Raw genomic sequence first — 18,241 nt, forward strand, 5'->3', positions numbered from 1 at the left:
CCACCCGAAGGACATCCAGCCAACTTGACAACTGTGGGAAGCATTGGAGTCGACATGGACCAGCATCCCCGTGTAACGCTTAACACTTTGTCGAGTCCACATCCCAACTAATTGAGGCTGTTCTGAGGGCAAAAATGTGCAACTCAATAGTAGGGAAGCTGTTCCTAATGTTTGGTACATTGTGTAGTTCATTGCAAACATGGTCACAGATTAAAATGACATTTAGAGGAGTGGGCCCTGCAGGTCCAATAATATAACTAAAGAAAGACAACTGACATATTTCCATAAAGTAAACATTTATTTGTTTACAGTGGAGAAAGAGCATATTCAACAAAAGGTGACAGTTGAAGTAGGAGTTGTGCTAAAAAAAATCATCACATAGGACTAAGGATTTTTGTTAATTGGTTTAAGAACATGTTCATTTCTGTTACATGAATATAGAGCAACACGAGTTGGGGTAAATCGGCAGATTCAAGATACAGTGGAATGAAAGTCTGGCCTGGGACTACTGTTAGGGCAGAGGACATCCCAAATCAACACTTAGACCCCATTTCTTTCCCGAGACACTTCGAGAGAGCCGCCCAGAACTGACAAGTGGTGTAAAATAATATGGCAGAAACTATTGTAGTACTATACTGCTTACACAAATCAGATATGTTTAGATTTATTAGGGGCCTTGAGGTTAGGTTTGACTTTGGACTCAAGAATTTATAGCCAATGTACAGGGACATAGTCATGTGTGGTATGGATAAGGCAACAAAAACAAGAAATGTACAGAACTTAATACAAGATAAGAAAGGAGAACAGAACCTAAATGCAGAACTGATACTGCCGAGGGTTGCTGTTGGGTTGACCGAATATTCTAATTGCAGATTGACTTTCAATGCATCTGGTTAGCTAATCACTCTCTACACAACGATTTAAAACACTAAATAATTGGAGAACTGGCTCAACGAGAAACAAGTCAAAGAAAAGGTCTAGGGTTGACACAAAGTTTGGCAACATAAGAACTGCAGAAAAATAACACATATACATACATACGAGATCTGCCACAGTAATACTTGTCATGAGATGAAAGGCACAGAGCGAGTCGAGTAGGTAGAAATTTCTCCTTAACACTGACACAGACTTCTAATCCCTCCAATGGTGAAGGTTAGGTTCTGTGGGAAAATGAATCTGATCCTAGATCTGTAGTTAAGGAGAATGTCTACCTGGATCACAAACAGACAGATGAGCAGTCTGTACCTCAGTATTATAGAAAGGAACAATTAAAACCAGAACAAAAGACAAGAAAACATCATTAGAAATCATTATAATAGGAGCATCATGATTGTATTTTCCATAGTAGCAATGATTCTTCTACCTTGTTAAAAAGTGATGCTGTGCAAGAGGGGCTTTCTCTCCTTCCTGTCGGCCAGGTCGCCACGGGAGACAGGGACTTAAGAAAAGTAAGTGTTTCCTTTTCTCTCTTTTCATCTGGAGTCTTCTGTAGCTGACTGAGGGGAGAGGACTGGGGGCGTGTCCCCAGGCTCTCTCCTCGGGGTGCATCTCAATCTCCCCTCGACTCCTCTTCATCTGCACTGATGTGAGAACACGGGAAGGCTGTGTGGGAGACGGCCTCCGAATTAGCCTCACCTGTCCCAGTCTTTCACATCAGTGCAGAGGAGGTAAAAGAGACCAGGAGAATTGTTGAGCTGCACCCCATGGTCTTCCTGGTCCCCTCTATCCATCCGTCGTTGGTTGGTCTCAGCAGGAGCAGCCGTCGCTGGGGTCGGCGGGCCGGTCGTCTCTCAGTTTGATCTGGTCTGGGAAGTCATACGTCTCCACCTCAGACTCCTACAGACACGCAAAGCACGGGATTACACACAGCCACAAACAGTGTGCACAAATCAGAAGTACAAGAATTCTACCCCCCAAAAACAATATTCCTCTTTGATGACACAGTGTTTGACTATGACATCATGAGTTCCACAGCAACCTCAGTGAACCAGTCTAACAGGTGTTTCCCAGCCAGGGAGAGAAAGGGGGTTTCTGAACAGCTGGAGGCACTCTGCCTACAGGTTTACCTGTGGCTGCTTGAGTCTATATTTCGTGTGTGTACCTGTTTAAGGGCATTGCGGGCAATGGTCTGGAATGCTTGTTCTACGTTGATGGCCTCCTTGGCGCTGGTCTCAAAGTAGGGGATGCTGCTCTTACTGGCACACCAGGCCTGGGCACGTTTTGTCGTCACCTACACAACAGAAGATTATTAACGCCATTGTGTCATACATACTTCCTCATTTTACATGGAACTACCTGTGGCATATACTCATCCTTTTAGCACGTACGTACACACGGGTGTGTAACCATTCTACAGTGGTTCCTGCAGCGTACGCTCAAACTAGAACACTTATTTAGAACGTCCTAGTTACGATTGACGGAACAGTCAGCGTTCGAGCTAGCCACAGTTTTTTTTCCCTCACAGAAACATTTTGCATTTTGTCTTTACAGCGTTATGTCCTCAATGTGAGCATTTTTTTTGTTGGATGCAATGCTCAGACATTCACAGAAGTAGAGACAGCACAACACAATTCCCATCCAAAACGGGAACATTTTGGCTACATTAGTCATAGCGCTAACTGAGGAAAGAGTAACCCCAACACAAGCAGTCATATTTAGCCAACTCTCCTCTGACAGAAACCGTAATATGAATTAGCTAATAGTAATTACTATGTACAATTCATCACACCACGGAGAACCTCACCAGTGATAAGAAATAATTGAGTAAAACACTTTCAAAAAAGGTTACAAGATGAGTTGCGTCCATTTACCATCACTTCTGGAAGTTTACTCGAAAGATGAGTGAACCATCTCTTTACCACATTTTATTATTATTATAACATCTTTGGTCTGACCGATTAATCGGAATGGCCTATTAATTAGGGCCGATATCAAGTGTTCATAACAATTGGAATTTTGGGGCACCGATTTGACATTTATCTTTATACCTTTATTTAACTAGACAAGTCAGTTAAGAACACATTCTTATTTGTAATGACTGCCTAGGAAGGGTGGGTTAACTGCCTTGTTCAGGGGCAGAACGACAGATTTTCACCTTGTCAGCTCGGGGAATCCATTCTTGCAACCTTACAGTTAACGAGTCCAACGCAATAACGACCTGCCTCTCTCGTTGCACTCCACAAGGAGCCTGTTACGTGAATGCAGTAAGCCAAGGTAAGTTGCTAGCTAGCATTAAACTTATCTTATAAAAAACAATCAATCATAATCACTAGTTAACTACACATGGTTGATGATATTACTAGATATTATCTAGCGTGTCCTGCGTTGCATATAATCTGACTGAGCATACAAGCATACTAAGTATCTGACTAAGCGGTGGTAGGCAGAAGCAGGCGCGTAAACATGAATTCAAACAGCACTTTCGTGCGTTTTGCAAGCAGCTCTTCGTTGTGCGTCAAGCATTGCGATGTTTATGACTTCAAGCCTATCAACTCCCGAGATGAGGCTGGTGTAACCGAAGTGAAATGGCTAGCTAGTTAGCGGGGTGCACGCTAATAGCGTTTCAAACGTCACTCGCTCTGAACCTTCTAGTGGTTGTTCCCCGCTCTGCATGGGTAAAGCTGCTTCGATGGTGGCTGTTGTCATTGTGTTGCTGGTTCGAGCCCAGGGAGGAGCGAGGAGAGGGACGGAAGCTATACTGTTACACGGGCAATACTAAAGTGCCTATAAGAACATCCAATAGTCAAAGGTTAATGAAATACAAATGATAGAGGGAAATAGCCCTATAATTCCTATAATAACTTACCTGGGAATATTGAAGACTCATGTTAAAAGGAACCAACAGCTTTCATATGTTCTCATGTTCTGAGCAAGGAACTGAAACGTTAGCTTTCTTACATAGCACATATTGCCTTTTACTTTCTTCTCCAACACTTTGTTTTTGCATTATTTAAACCAAATTGAACAGGTTTCATTATTTACTTTGTATTGATGTATTATATTAAGTTAAAATAAGTGTTCATTCAGTATTGTTGTAATTGTGATTATTACAAATAAATACATTTAAAACATTTTTTATTTTTTTTTTTTATAAATATTTTATTTATTTATTATTATTATTTATATTTGCATTTTATTTTAAAATCGGCCGAGTAGTCGGTATCGGCTTTTTGGTCCTCCAATAATCGGTATCGACGTTGAAAAATCACAATCGGTCGACCTCTACTACACACATTATATGTGTCCTTTATAATCTATGCAAGAACAGGAATGCATTATTTGTCACCAGTGCTTGAAAATGTGAATAACAGTTAAATACATTATGCTCCATACGGTGTGCTACAGTACAAACGACAACGCAATATACAGTGAAAGGGCAGACATCTGTGTGAATTGATGAGCGAGCAGAACACGTCTCAATTCAAAATCTTATTACAAAATAAAACTGGCTAGAAAATGACTTTAAAATGGACAAAACATAGCCTATAGATAATTAGCAGGCAGAGTCCCTTGGTTGGACCGGTCCTGTTGCGTAACAATCACATTTTGGAACAGTGCATTCTGACATCACGCCCATAAAAATTGAATAAATGTAATAAATAAAAATAAAAACTCACGCTAGGGTGACCGTTCGAGATATTTGGAACTCATGCATGAGAAGGTTAAGGGATGTAGAAATCACAACAAACATTTGACCAAGTCTGACTCTGTACTGCCTACGCCCCACCACCTGCCTGTTCTGGCTCTCCAATGGACGGACACAGACATACCAACCTGTCTGTTCTCCAGGTCAATCTTGTTGCCTAGCACCACAAAGGGGAAGTTATCTGGGTCTCTGGGGCTGGCCTGGATCAGGAACTCATCCCTCCAGCTGTCCAGTGTCTTGAAGGTGTTGGGCGCCGTGACATCGTAGACCAGCACACAGCAGTCAGCGCCGCGGTAGAACGCCACGCCCAGAGACTGGAAACGCTCCTGCCCCGCCGTGTCCCAGATCTGACAGAAGAGAAGAGACGATGATTACCATGTTTTTGGCATTTTAGGATTTTGTTGTATCATCTTTAAAGGTGATTACACAGAGAGGGAGAGAAAAGGAGAGGGAGAGAAAAGGAGAGAGAGAGGGAGAGGATCGGAGTGAGGAGGAAAAAGAGAAAGGGTGAGAAAGGGGGGGGACAGCGATTAAGATAAAATAGCATTTAATTGTCTGTTTTCATAGAAATGTGCCTTGCAACAAAAACTCTTTACAGGACATGGGGGTGGGAGAGAGGGAGGAAAGCGGGAGAGGGAAAGGGTGAGAGATGCGTAAGAAGTAATAAAGAAGGGAAAGAGAGAATGAAACCATATGACTCGTCACAGAATGAGTTGCCCAATCTCTGACTTAAACACACTATGACAAGCCAGCAGAGGTAAGCACTCATGACTAGGCTAATATTATAAACTGGGTGGTTCGAGCCCTGGATGCTGATTGGCTGACAGCCATGGTATATCAGACAGTATACCACGGGTATGACAAATCCGGTCTTTTTACTACTGTAGTTACACTTTCTAACCAGTTTATAATAGCAATAACGAACCTTGGGGGTTTGTGGTATATGACCAATATACCACGGCTAAGGGCTGTATCCAGGCACTCCACTTTGCATCATGCATAAGAACTGCCCTTAGCTGTGGTATATTGGACATATACCACACCCTCTCATGCCTTATTGCTTAAATATACCAGCACACACACACACGAGACGCACCTGCATGGTGACCAGCCTGTCATCCACCATCACCTCCTTGGTGAGGAAGTCCGCTCCTATAGTGGCCTTGTACTGGTTACTGAACTTCTTATTTACATATTGGTTCATCAGAGAAGTCTTCCCTACCCTGGGAAGGAACACACACACTTAGCTGCACATATAGAACTGTAGCGATTGAGGGTAACAGCCAGAGAAGGGCTTCGAAACCACTGACGACCTGCACAGCTACATGTGCCAGAAAGATCCTGACTTCTTGACAGAGGCTGTTGTACACTCACATGCAAGGGTGCTACAGAACCTATATCCAAAATGAGTGACATCTGGTTGTGTAAACACCATGACGATCTTCCGATCACTCACCCAGAGTCTCCGAGGATGATCACCTTCAGCAGCACCTTCTTACGGGAGGCCATCCTTCCCTGGGGATGTGACTCTTCTGAGAAGAGACAGACGGGACTGAGTCAAATAGCTGGATCTGGAACTGGGAAGTCAGTCGTCACGAAACAGTCGGCTTTTGGGTTAATTGCGATAACATCCTTATTTACACGGAACACAGACTTGTTAGTTGGGTTAAATGCGGAAGACATTTCAGTTGAATACATTCAGTTGGACAACTGACGAGGTATGGCACCCCTCAGGTCTCTATTATAACGAATGATTAATACCATGTTAAGTTCAGAAATCCATAACCCATCACCCCTTTCCTAAGAACCGTTAGTAAATTAGCATACCATCTAGCTAAATATGTAGAGAGCTAAATTGAAATGCAAATAGACTGGCCATCTGGAAACCGTTAAACGGAATAGGGAGTTAAGACCTAATTAAGTAGGCCCAACTAAAATTGTGATCATATTAACTGTAGCTAATAACTAAAAAACGTGACCTTAATGTTACCAGGCTGGCACTATAGCCAGAATAGATTCTGACCCTACTCTTGCTTACAGCTGCACTGGGGTCAGATTAACTCATTCATAGACGCCAACTACCTTTAGCACTGAGAACAATGAGCCAGATGTTTCACCGAATGAATAAATCTGAAGCATCTGGTTAGTATTACCACTAGTCACCAAATATAGTGTTGAGAGGAAGCACAGTTGCCAGCTGTGGAAGAAGATGTGGATTTTGGCTGTCATTCTGCTAATTTTGTCATTGATGAAACATTTGATCACAATACTGTTTTCTGTACTAGAATCTGTTACGAACAGACTGGACCAAGTTTTGTAGACTTTACCCTTTGCCAAAGTTTTACAAAATTGTGTTGTTTAGAAGGAGTGCAAGGGCGAATTGAGTTATTGTAGCCGCACACTTCAGAGTTGGCATTCCCTAACAGAAATATGCAAATACATGCTAGAACGGATCTCACTAGCTCATGCTTGGCTCTGTCCACCTCCTTGCTTGTTCTGCCGACTATAATGAATTTGCTTCCATTGGAAACGAGAGGCTGTGGTCCATCTTGGGTAAGTTATAAAAAATCTTTGCCTTTAGCACCTATTGATGATAGTATCTTCTAGCTGGGGGATTTTTTTGTTAAGAGCCCCAATGCTCGTTCTGAACGTTAAAAACATATAAAACATGTCTCTCATCAGTGAGAAACAAAATGGCAAGAAGCTGCCATGCGGGGAATCGTAGGTGGCACGTTTGAGACAGTTTTATCTTGTTCTGGATACCAGGTTTGGTTTTGAGGCGTTTTGACAGATGTCACGCCTATGCTAATATGGCAGAAATTCACTAGACAGCTAACCAACAACTGTAACGAGGTATTTGAGAAACAACAAGTGCTCATTGTGCAAATGTATTTATGTTTTCAATAAACGCTGAAGACAAAATATAGTTTACATGTTGTCAATCTAAGCCCGCCTGTTTTGCCCCATAATTGCACACACTCGTCGGTTTTGTTGCTAAACAACCAACCCGTCTATAGGGTTATGGTTCCTACACAGTCATATTTCCATGTTAGAGCATTTGTTTATGGAAAACAGCCTGAAGACAGAGGCCTACCTGTGCTAATTAGCCATCTGCGTCTCCGAACACCTCTGTTTAAATATAAGACTGAAGCCACAAACGTGTTGCCACTGAAAAATAAATCCAGTTAAAACAGTAAGTGTATATTTTGCATTTGGGAAATTATTTTGATGTGATATGAAAGTAGAGGGTTTTATGTTCCCAGAACCGTACCGCACTTGAAATTAATTCACACTTAGATGGAGTGTTTGGCTGCCAAAGCCAATTCACCTCTAAACAGAAATTGTAAGGTCTTTGGAGTATAAGGTGAGTAAACTCACCCCCTTCTGTACAAATGTGCACAACCGCAACATTCAAATGAGGCTACAAAGAAAACTAAATGGGACTGTAGCGACTGTGTTGACTTCAAAACCGGGGGTGTAAACTAGGTTTCTATTCAAGCGTTGATCGACATGGTAATGGCTCTATGGTATTGGAGAAAAGTTTTTAAAAACGGACCCTCCAACGTGTCATGTCGTAAACATAAAGCAACTATTTCGGTCTTACAATCTCTCTCCACCAGCTGTAGCACTTCTATCATCCTTACAAAAACAAGAAATGGACAGTGACATAAGGGGGGATACCTAGTCATTTTTTGCATGCGATCATCATTCTCAAAGCCGTTGTTTACTTCTAAGATCACTTTAGCACAGCCCTAAAAACCAGATTCAAATTCGACACAAATCTTCAAATAGGTATGTAATGACACATTATATAAACTCTTTATAGTGTTTTATTTGCATTTTAGAGGCGATAAGGTGATAAGTTGGACAGATCGAGTGAAAAAAAGCCATTTTCCCACAAGACATCTCCCCTTCTCACTACCAAGCATTAGTTTCGCTTCCCCACCCGCCATTTTTAAAAAGACCCGACGGGGCTCATTGCCTTCTTGAATCGTGCAGAAACGGGCAGCATTTAGGTCATGTAATTGATTCTGTTGGAAAGGGGAGAAATTGTATTGACATTACAGTTGACCTGGAAGTATTACGTTTTTGGGGCGCTAAGGACAGTTGTACGGACCAAGGAGATGTACAAAAGATGTACAAAAGTGAGTGAGTTTACGTTAAGGTAACCCTCTTTTAGTCCACAATTGAGCTAGGGTCAGACAAACTTCCTGATTAGAGACAGCTGAGTGGGCACAATGTATAGATCGGAAAACCTACCTCAATCCAGGGATGAGAAATTAGTTTTTCTCCAAATTGTCCCATTATTCCAACTGTTACACCGGAAAGACTGCTAGTTTTTAATAAACTGCCGTTTGTCCTCATGCTAACTAGCAGTAGCCACAGCAGCCATTATGGAATGGCACGTTGCATTTAACAACAAAGGAGCTGATTGGCTAACACTGACATTCCAAAATGGCTTCTGCTACCTAGCATGATGACAAGGGCAGTTTTCCGAGAAAATTATGAGTAGTTCAATCTTCTCATTGTAATGGTTAGGATAATGAGACAATTCGGAGTATAATGCATTTCTCATCCCTGGATTGAGGTACATTTTCTGAGCCTTAATCTCGCACTTGCTCCGCTGTGTCTTAATCTAAACAGGAAGACGGCCAGACCCCAGTGCAAGTGTAAGCAAAAATAGGGTCGGAATCTATTCTGGCTAGCAGGCAGTGTATGCGAACTAGCCATCTGCTGACTGGTCACGCTGCACTGCCGACTATCAAGAACTGTCAAACAGCTAGGCTAACGTCTCATGCTGATTGATGCCAACCAAGTACGCAGATATACGACAAAATCGTTAGCTAACTTTACTCATTTATCATCGAAATACTAGCTAGCTAGCTAACGTTATATGGACTGTCACAGAAAACAATGTTCTAACGTTAGCGAGCTAGCTAGTGTAAGAATATAAATAAATAAATAAATAAATACAAATTGTGGACCAGTTAACGTTACCTGTTCAATAGTCAAGCGACGATGTTACGGCACCGGGACAATTTTTTTTAACAACTTAAGTCCCTCGATGTCAGTTTTTCCGGGATCACTTACTATTTTTCAAGAAGTGAAAGTGGAAAAATCTGACCAACTGACGTTAGCTAGCTTGATAAAATCTTGTCCTAGCTAAGAACATCCGCTTTTTGTTACGTTGTTGCTCAATATGGCAGTCACGAGGGGTTGACGTGTCCCCAGGTCGAAACCAATGAACGCCCTTTAAAAATATTCGCATCAATTGTTTATTATTTTCCTATAATATGAATTCCACCCTGTATCTGTGCGTGTCCTGGAAGTGACTACACCACATTTGAACAGGCTTAATTTATTAACTCAAAAGGGGACCACAGACAAGCCAGCAGTCATCGTAAAAATGTTTTTAATCTTCATATATTTTTAAATACACTTGGTTACAATAAGAACACGAGGCAATCGCGTTAAACAGACCCTTTTCACACACCTGTATTTTGTTCTGTACAACATCTGCTTCACCTCTGTCAGATTCTAAATCCAACCTACCATTATCACATTTATCACCAAGTCTCTTCTCCCCTGCCCTCCCCCTCTCTCTCTCCCGCTCTCCTTCTTCCCTCTCTCCATCCTCTTAGAAGTCGTCATCATCACAGATGTCCAGGTAAACGTCAAAGGCTTCTCGGTTACAGTTACCATCAGGGGTGAACACGTATTTATGGAACGTCCCGTCAACACATATAGCTAGAAAAGGGAGGAATGCGGAGGGAAAAAAAACATATTTAAAACTATTATTACAATTTTACACGACACACCTTTATTGTATAAATTAAATAAATATATTGTTAATACCCACAGTACAATGAATGTTCCAACTACATGTAGGACAATAACTATATTGATTGATAGATATGAAACATTGCTGTCTAGTTGCTTAGAGGACTGACCGATGACAGAGTTGACGTTTTTAGAGGTGTTCTTCCCAAACGCACAGATACAGGCACACTCTGCCGGAACGGTGAAACTGGCCAATGACCACTGGCTGTCCACATACTGGCCAATCACTGGGCCCACCTTCCCCACGCGAGCCAATCTGTAGAGAGGGGAAGAGTGGTGATAGTGGCATAAACAAGCTATGAACAGTAAATTGTCACATTTGGAATTGAGGTACGCACAAACACTAGCCTGGTTGCCAGTCTTTTTAGCTAAAATTCCACTTCTTGTATTCTGTGTCATCTGTCATTGGCATATGACACGGAGTACAAGGATTGGAATATTAGCTCAAATGGAATGCTAAACCACACAGCGAAACTCTCTCTCAAACACACACATGCATGCATCTTACGCTGAGCGTCTGTTGAGTTTAGTATCTTTGAGAGCAAAGATGTGAACAGTGCCCTTGTCACTGGAGGCACACAGGAACGAAGAGTCATGACTGAAGTTGATGCTGGTAAGAGAGAGCAAGAAAGAGAAGTGATGAGACACTCAGCATCACTTCCACCCCCCCCCCCCCCTTCCTCTCTCTCCCCCCCCAGTACCAGTAGAGTGTAGCAGGGTCTGTTCCTCTGCGCAGCTCCACTAGTTTGTCTCTGGTGGTAGTATCAAACAGTCTGATGAGGGTACCCTTGCGGGAGGCCGAGGCCGCGACGCTGCCAGGCTGGTTGAGCGCCAGGCAGGCGATCTCACTCTGGTGGGCGTTGATGGTAAAGGGGGCGGACGATGTGCCAGGCTTGGTGTTGGAAAGGTCCTGGAGAGGAGAGAGGGAGAGAGTTCAACACGGACTGACTGGGACCTCATGGGTAATGTGAAAAATTATCAGCACACACAGAGCAGTTTCGAAAGGGCAGATAGTCTTCAACACTAGGAATCCATCAGCCGATGGAATGACATGTGAAGGTGTGCTTTATGAACAGCTTATAAACCAACATAGTTAGTATAGTACCATGCAATACACTTTTAAATGAAATGGATGAATTACCACAAGCTGTAGACTTCCACACTTATGTCCAGGGAAGACCAGCAGCTGTTTCTCCAGACTGGGGCACAGGTCACACAGTCCTGACAGAGAGGGGAGAGGGGGGTATCTACACGTCTATCAGATAAACATAACCAGGAGTGTGTGCGTATATGTGTGTATGTGTTTGTACCTTTAGGGTTGTCTCTGGTGTCAAACTCAAACAGTTTCACAGGGTTGTCAGGGAAACTGTAGACATAGATCCTGTTCTTTAACACAATGATGATCCTGAGAGAGAGAGAGAGAGAGAGAGAAGAGAGAGAAAGCAAGTAAGCGAGGGGAGGGGTTGGAGTGTGAGAAAGCAGAGGGAGAAAAGGGTTAGTGAAACAACACACTACAGGGTGCTCTATGGAAAGTTGGGGCTTGTTCAGGAGAATGTTACTAAACAGATAGTAACTCACTTGTCGTGTCTCATGCGTACGGCCAGAACAGGCTTGGTAAAGGTAAACTCCAGCACTAGCTTGTCCTTGGGGTCCCTCCCCTCCCGAGCATCATCCCAGATCAACACTAGGATTTAAAAAATTACATTCTGTTTTGAATTCAATTAAAACAATACATTGGAATCATTATCAAACATGTTCTAAAATCTAAATACAACCAGTCCCAGTCACTGCCATAATTTAAACTGAGACCCAGCAATTTGACATTGCCATGACCTGCACTGCAGACATTGAGATGAGCGCAATGCAGGAATTTGCTCTCACAGTCATACGGAGTATCTGCGCATGTGTAAAGTTTATCTCCGCTCTTCAACACCCTTAGCAGTTTGGAAAATCAAGTCTAATCAGTAATTCAATCAAATATGTGGTCCGCTCATCCACTCACCTGAGATCTCAGAGAACTTGGGGTTGACTCCACCTCCTACTACAGCCAGCAGGTTGGAGCGATGCAGCATTGAACACTGGGCCACACTACCCACCTGCTCATGGTCTGACACACACAAGCACAGGATGATCACACACACAGTATGCGAACACACAGATCGCTCGTACCACAGGTCTGAATTCCACTCACCAAGATGCCCCTTCTCTATAAGAGGCTCCACATTGTAGATCCTGACACCGGTTTCCATGGCACAACAGAAACAACCTGGGGAGGGAGAGGGGTAGGTACACTGATCAATGTACACTGTCTGAAACAAGAGTATGACTGACACAAGTAATGTCCTCTACAGATCTCTGTCTGGCTTCACAGAGTAGGCTACTCTCGTCTTACTCTGGTCCTGGTTGAACTGTAGACTGTTGACTCCTCTCGGTTGGGCCATGTTGGAGGAGTGACGTTAGGTTGATGTTACCAGGTAGATATAGCTTAGAAGAAAACCCAGGGCTAGGCACCCTGATTGAAACAAAAGAGAAAGGAAACATCACCGACCACGGTTTAGAAGCGGCACCGTCAACGTGTTTTTTTTCCCCCAAGCGAAAATAAGTTAGCTAGCCTGGTAAACAAACCCAGCCAGTGAAGAACTCAAGCAAATTTGGCTATCTTTATCTGCTGCAATTATTTTTCATCGTAACAGCTGTATCATGTTATTGAACAACGAATATGGTGTTTAAAAGCTTACCATGAAGCGAGGGCAGAACACGAGTTAAAGATTAAAAGCGCTCGACACTGTTAAAATGTCTCCAACAAAGCTACACAGTGACGAAATGTTTTGTTGTTATTTTTCCTGCAGATGACGATGGTCGCGTGTTTCCGGTTTCTGACTTCGTGTCTCCACGCCACAAACGAATCATACCGCCACCTAGCGTGCTGAAGTAAAATAGAACTGTAGGTATATGGTTGCAACCCGAAGTGTGTGTGTGTGTGTCTGCTCAGAGTATACTAAAGAACAGTGTGTAGAAGGACAGAGTATACTAAAGAACAGTGTGTAGAAGGACAGAGTATACTAAAGAACAGTGTGTAGAAGGACAGAGTATACTAAAGAACAGTGTGTAGAAGGACAGAGTATACTAAAGAACAGTGTGTAGAAGGACAGAGTATACTAAAGAACAGTGTGTAGAAGGACAGAGTATACTAAAGAACAGTGTGTAGAAGGACAGAGTATACTAAAGAACAGTGTGTAGAAGGACAGAGTATACTAAAGAACAGTGTGTAGAAGGACAGAGTATACTAAAGAACAGTGTGTAGAATGACGGAGTATACTAAAGAACAGTGTGTAGAAGGACAGAGTATACTAAAGAACAGTGTGTAGAAGGACAGAGTATACTAAAGAACAGTGTGTAGAAGGACAGAGTATACTAAAGAACAGTGTGTAGAAGGACAGAGTATACTAAAGAACAGTGCGTAGAAGGACGGAGTATACTAAAGAACAGTGCGTAGAAGGACAGAGTATACTAAAGAACAGTGTGTAGAAGGACAGAGTACACTAAAGAACAGTGTGTAGAAGGACAGAGTATACTAAAGAACAGTGCGTGGAAGGATGACGGTGTTGCACTTGTGGTGGGGATCATAATGCTGAGTTCCTGGAGTGCCCTGTGAAGGAGATTGAGGTGGCAAAAGTTAGAGCGACCAATCTAATGTCAGAGGCGAAGGCGATTAAAAGAATTGAGAAAACAAGTGATGCTAGTGAAGATATGATAGTGGAAGAACCACAGGCTGTAGTACATGTTTGCTGCCAGTCAAAAGATACCCCGTGTGTTAAAAAGGTGGATTTTGTGGCACTCATTGCCACAGTTATAAACTGTACGGCTCAAGTCTCAAAGAAGTCTAAGAAACTGAAAATTGGGGCTGTGGCAGAAAAGTTTTTGGAACTTTAGGATTTTAAATCTGAAGACTTGCAAGGGGTACTGGGGCTGGAAAACGACCCACCCTCCCAAGCTCCCCTTCAGCCTGTGTAGGGATTTTTTTAACAGTAAAGTTGTTTGATGTATTTTATTTGATGTAGTTTGTTCAGTTTCTGGGGGAAATCCTGTTTCCATCCCGTACAGTAGGTGGCAGGAAGTACATTAAAATGTGCAATCGTCAATATATCATAGAAGAAGCTCTGGTTGACAGGTATTGTGGAGAGAGAAGTGTGACGACACAATGGCGAAACAATGGCACTAGCTACAAACCTTTGTCTCCTGAGTACAAATCAAGTTAACTTACTTATGAATCTAATCGCTCTCTTGAGAACCTTGAGAATTTAAAAAATGGAGTCGTTCGGCAGTAGTGATTGCTCTGAAGTTGAGCCTGACCTGGATGAGGTACTTGTGGCGACAGGTGTGGAGGAGAATTCCAAGTCTTGCCCTGATGATCAAACCAGAGATGATTTTGGACCGCAGGGACCCACTGGGCACAAACTGATTGATCAACGTTGTTTCAACCTAATTTGTCAACTTATTGTGACATGGAATCGGCAGTGCCTTCAGAAAGTATTCACACTCCTTGACCTTTTCCACCATTTGTTATGTTACAGCCTTATTTTAAAATGGATTAAATTGTTTTTTCCCCCCGTCATCAATCTACACACAATAACCCATAATGACGAAGCAAAAACAGATTTGTTGACATTTTTGCACAGAAACCCCCGGAAATATCACATTTTAAATAAGTATTCAGACCCTTTACTCAGTAATTGGTTGAAGCACCCTTGGCAGAGATAGCAGCCTCGGGTCTTCTTGGGTATGACGCTACAAGCTTGACACACCTGTATTTGTGGAGTTTCTCCCATTCTTCTCTGCAGATCCTCTCAAACTCTGTCAGGTTGGATGGACAGCGTCGGTACACAGCTATTTTCAGGTCTCTCCAGAGATGTTAGATCGGGTTCAAGTCTGGGCTCTGGCTGAACCACTCAAGGACATTCAGAGACTTGTCCCGAAACCACTCCTGCATTGTCTAAGTTGTGTGCTTAGGGTTGTTGTCCTGTTGGAAGGTGAACCTTCGCCCCAGTCTGAGGTCCTGAGTGCTCTGGAGCAGGTTTTCATCAAGGATCTCTCTGTACTTTGCTCCGTTCATCTTTCCCTCACTCCTGACTAGTCTCCTCGTCCCTGCCGCTGAAAAATATCCCCACAGCATGATGCTACCACCACGCTTCACCATAGGGATGGTGACAGGTTTCCTCCAGACGTGATGCTTGGCATTCAGGCCAAAGAGTTCAATCTGGGTTTCATCAGACCAGAGAATCTTGTTTCTCATGGTCTGAGTCCTTTAGGTGCTTTATGGCAAACTACAAGCAGTCTGTCATGTGCCTTTTACTGAAGAGTGGCTTCCGCCTGGCCACTCTACCATGAAGGCCTGATTGGTGGAGTGCTGCAGAGATGGTTGTCCTTCTGGAAGGTTCTTCCATCTCCACAGAATTCTGGAGCTCTGTCAGAGTGACCATCGGGTTCTTGGTCACCTCCCTGACCAAGGCCCTTCTCTCCTGATTGCTCAGTTTCCCCGGGCGGCCAAATCTAGGAAGAGTCTTGGTGGTTCCAAACTTCTTCCATTTAAGAATGATGGAAGCCACTGTGTTCTTGCGGACGATCAATTCTGCAGAAATGTTTTGGTACCCTTCCCCAGATCTGTGCCTCGACACAATCCTGTCTCGGTGCTCTACGGACAATTCCTTCGACCTCATGGCTTGGTTTTTGTCTTTATATAGACAGGTGTGTGCCTTTCCAAATCATGTCCAATGAATTACATTTACCACAAGTGGACTCCAATCAAGTTGAAGAAACGTGCACGCAAGTGGGTGCGCGGGATGTTCCCCAATGCTGGAAGGGGGACCCCGGTTGAAAAATGACCAAAATATGTACGTTATAGAGCTAAATGAGATATGCCTGCAGGTAGTTCCTGCCTGATCCTGTCATGTGACAAATGGAGATTTGGGCAAAAGTCTGTTCTCTCCGCGACTCCTCCATCCTCTCTCCTCCTTTACCTGGACACTGATAAGCGGAGAGTGTCAAGCGGTCTAGGAGAGTCTGATCCCCTCCCCGATTACCTACTTGGACAAAGCATGCACAAGACTATTCTCACGGCAGGTAGCGTGGAGGTGTTTTAAAATACGCCACACCCCCTTTGAATCAGCTGTTGTTTTCTCAATGGAGAAGAACACACGTCATTTGTCTGATGACGTGCGAGCGGAGAAGGAGAGTCTCATTTCAAGAGTATTTATTTCTACGTTTCCTCTCCTCGCCTCCGCTCCTCGGTTACCTTTTGACCTTTTTCAAAAAGAGGCAAGGAGAGGACGGGAGAAAGGAAAAGAGCAAAACCATTTGGGATTCTCCCAGGGTGTCTGAGAAGAGGAGGAGGAAAGGAATAGTTATGTGTCCCTTGAAGTTCCCTTTCTATCCTTCACTCCCTCACTCTCTCCTGTTATGATGACCCACTGAGAAAGGGAAGCAATAGACCACACAGATCAAAGACACACACACACAAACACACACCAGTCAGGTAGCTCAAGATCCACTTCGAACTCTGCTGTCTGTTCAGGTACCCAGGACGTCGGGAGATGCTTTCAGAACCGGCCAATAGGGGCAACAGTCAGTGCTTTTACCATCAAGCAGGCTTGGGTTTTGCTAGTGTGTTGTGGACAGGGGCGGTTCCAAGGGTCTTGTGTTGAATCCTAGTGATAGGCACTAGTTTTATTTTGTTTTGTTTTAACCCTATCCCTACCCTATTCAGAATTATTACCGAAACCGAACCAACCGCAATTGGTGCAGCAGTCTAAGGCACTGCATCTCAGTGCTAGAGGTGTCACTACAGACACCCTGGTTCGAATCCAGGCTGTTTTACAACCGACTGTGATTGGGAGTCCCATAGGGCGTCGCACAATTGGTCCAGCGTCATCTGGGATTGGCCGGTGTAGGCCGTCATTATAAAGAAGAACTGACTTGAGATCATGTTACACACACTTACGAATTAGAGAAGTGTCTACTACAGGGATCTATAGCCTTAGATACGGGTGATTCCTCATGAAGCAATGATTCTTTTTTATTTTTGCAAAATTGTATCCACAGAAGGGTCGTTTTGGAGGAAGGATTGTTGTCTTAAAGCATAATTCAGAAATCATTCATTGAAGTTGGAACATTTGTGCCAGTATATGGAAATATTAGCCAAATATAAAATTGTATTTTCAATGTTCATGTTTATATTTTTCAATACTAATATATTAATGTAAGAAAATGTTTATTGAATTCCAAATACTACAGAGCACACACAGATGAAACATTATGGAGTCTTAAAGGTCTAGGTAAGACTAAAATGTCAAAACAATGTTTCAAAAATCCTTCCTCCGAAGGACCAGTCTATAGATGGACTTTCTGTGAAAATCCAAAAATGTTCCTTTTTTTGTTCTAGTCTCGTGAGGAATCATCCATAGGCCCGAAGTTGATATTGTTCATCTCTGCCTTCATAGCTTAACATTCCACCAAATCCACATCGGTGCAACACGGTCAGTCATGGTGAATTAACAAGTTAACAAATCACTGAGTTAGGGCCAAATCCCTGCTGCATATCTCCTCGTTTCAAAAAGCCTATCTTCTCGCTTCATAACGCCTCTGTCTTTATGGTTGCCATCAAATCAAAACAGCTTCAATGTGAGGTTTTCATAATGCACTAGAAGATACACACACACATACTGAGCTGGTCGTGGCATTGACGGAATCCAAATGAGA

At 43.1% G+C, this 18,241-nt stretch overlaps 2 protein-coding genes across 4 annotated transcripts; both read right to left on the minus strand.

Moving 5' to 3' along the window:
* Positions 1–279: 279 nt before the first annotated feature.
* Positions 280–9,848, minus strand: zgc:100918 (Ras-related protein rab7-like). Of its 2 annotated transcripts, XM_029620180.2 has the most exons (7): positions 9,644–9,848; positions 7,740–7,813; positions 6,102–6,177; positions 5,742–5,868; positions 4,774–4,992; positions 2,102–2,230; positions 280–1,836 (listed from the first exon to the last, which is right to left on the minus strand). In XM_029620180.2, exons 3-7 carry the CDS (start codon positions 6,152–6,154, stop codon positions 1,747–1,749), a joined length of 618 nt encoding a protein of 205 aa, XP_029476040.1. In that variant the 5' UTR covers positions 6,155–6,177; positions 7,740–7,813; positions 9,644–9,848; the 3' UTR covers positions 280–1,746. The 2 variants fall into 2 exon arrangements, with proteins under 2 accessions (XP_029476040.1, XP_029476039.1); XM_029620179.2 differs by lacking the exon at positions 7,740–7,813 and having other exon boundaries at positions 9,644–9,847.
* A 193-nt stretch (positions 9,849–10,041) lies between these two features.
* Positions 10,042–13,339, minus strand: wdr45 (WD repeat domain 45). Of its 2 annotated transcripts, XM_029620177.2 has the most exons (11): positions 13,225–13,337; positions 12,879–12,998; positions 12,678–12,752; positions 12,489–12,593; positions 12,065–12,170; positions 11,797–11,891; positions 11,628–11,707; positions 11,188–11,396; positions 10,995–11,096; positions 10,597–10,742; positions 10,042–10,393 (listed from the first exon to the last, which is right to left on the minus strand). In XM_029620177.2, the coding sequence occupies exons 2-11, from the start codon at positions 12,925–12,927 to the stop codon at positions 10,284–10,286; spliced, it is 1,077 nt and encodes a 358-aa protein (XP_029476037.1). In that variant the 5' UTR covers positions 12,928–12,998; positions 13,225–13,337; the 3' UTR covers positions 10,042–10,283. The 2 variants fall into 2 exon arrangements, with proteins under 2 accessions (XP_029476037.1, XP_064860780.1); XM_065004708.1 differs by having other exon boundaries at positions 12,489–12,752; positions 13,225–13,339.
* Between the last annotated feature and the right edge of the window lie 4,902 nt (positions 13,340–18,241).

The sequence above is a fragment of the Oncorhynchus nerka genome, linkage group LG19, assembly GCF_034236695.1.
Source record: "Oncorhynchus nerka isolate Pitt River linkage group LG19, Oner_Uvic_2.0, whole genome shotgun sequence".
Classification (NCBI taxonomy): domain Eukaryota; kingdom Metazoa; phylum Chordata; class Actinopteri; order Salmoniformes; family Salmonidae; genus Oncorhynchus; species Oncorhynchus nerka.

Excerpts from the sequence above, each read along its gene's own strand:
- zgc:100918 (XM_029620180.2), bottom strand. The coding sequence starts at position 6,154 with ATGGCCTCCCGTAAGAAGGTGCTGCTGAAGGTGATCATCCTCGGAGAC. Across the intron at positions 2,231-4,773 it reads TTGACCTGGAGAACAGACAG|GTGACGACAAAACGTGCCCA; the intron begins GTTGGTATGTCT and ends TCTGTTGTGTAG. Across the intron at positions 1,837-2,101 it reads CCCGCAATGCCCTTAAACAG|GAGTCTGAGGTGGAGACGTA; the intron begins GTACACACACGA and ends GCGTGTCTGTAG.
- wdr45 (XM_065004708.1), bottom strand. The coding sequence starts at position 12,927 with ATGGCCCAACCGAGAGGAGTCAACAGTCTACAGTTCAACCAGGACCAG. Across the intron at positions 12,171-12,488 it reads CAAGTTCTCTGAGATCTCAG|TGTTGATCTGGGATGATGCT; the intron begins GTGAGTGGATGA and ends TTTAAATCCTAG. Across the intron at positions 11,397-11,627 it reads GTGGAAGTCTACAGCTTGTG|GACCTTTCCAACACCAAGCC; the intron begins GTAATTCATCCA and ends TCTCCTCTCCAG.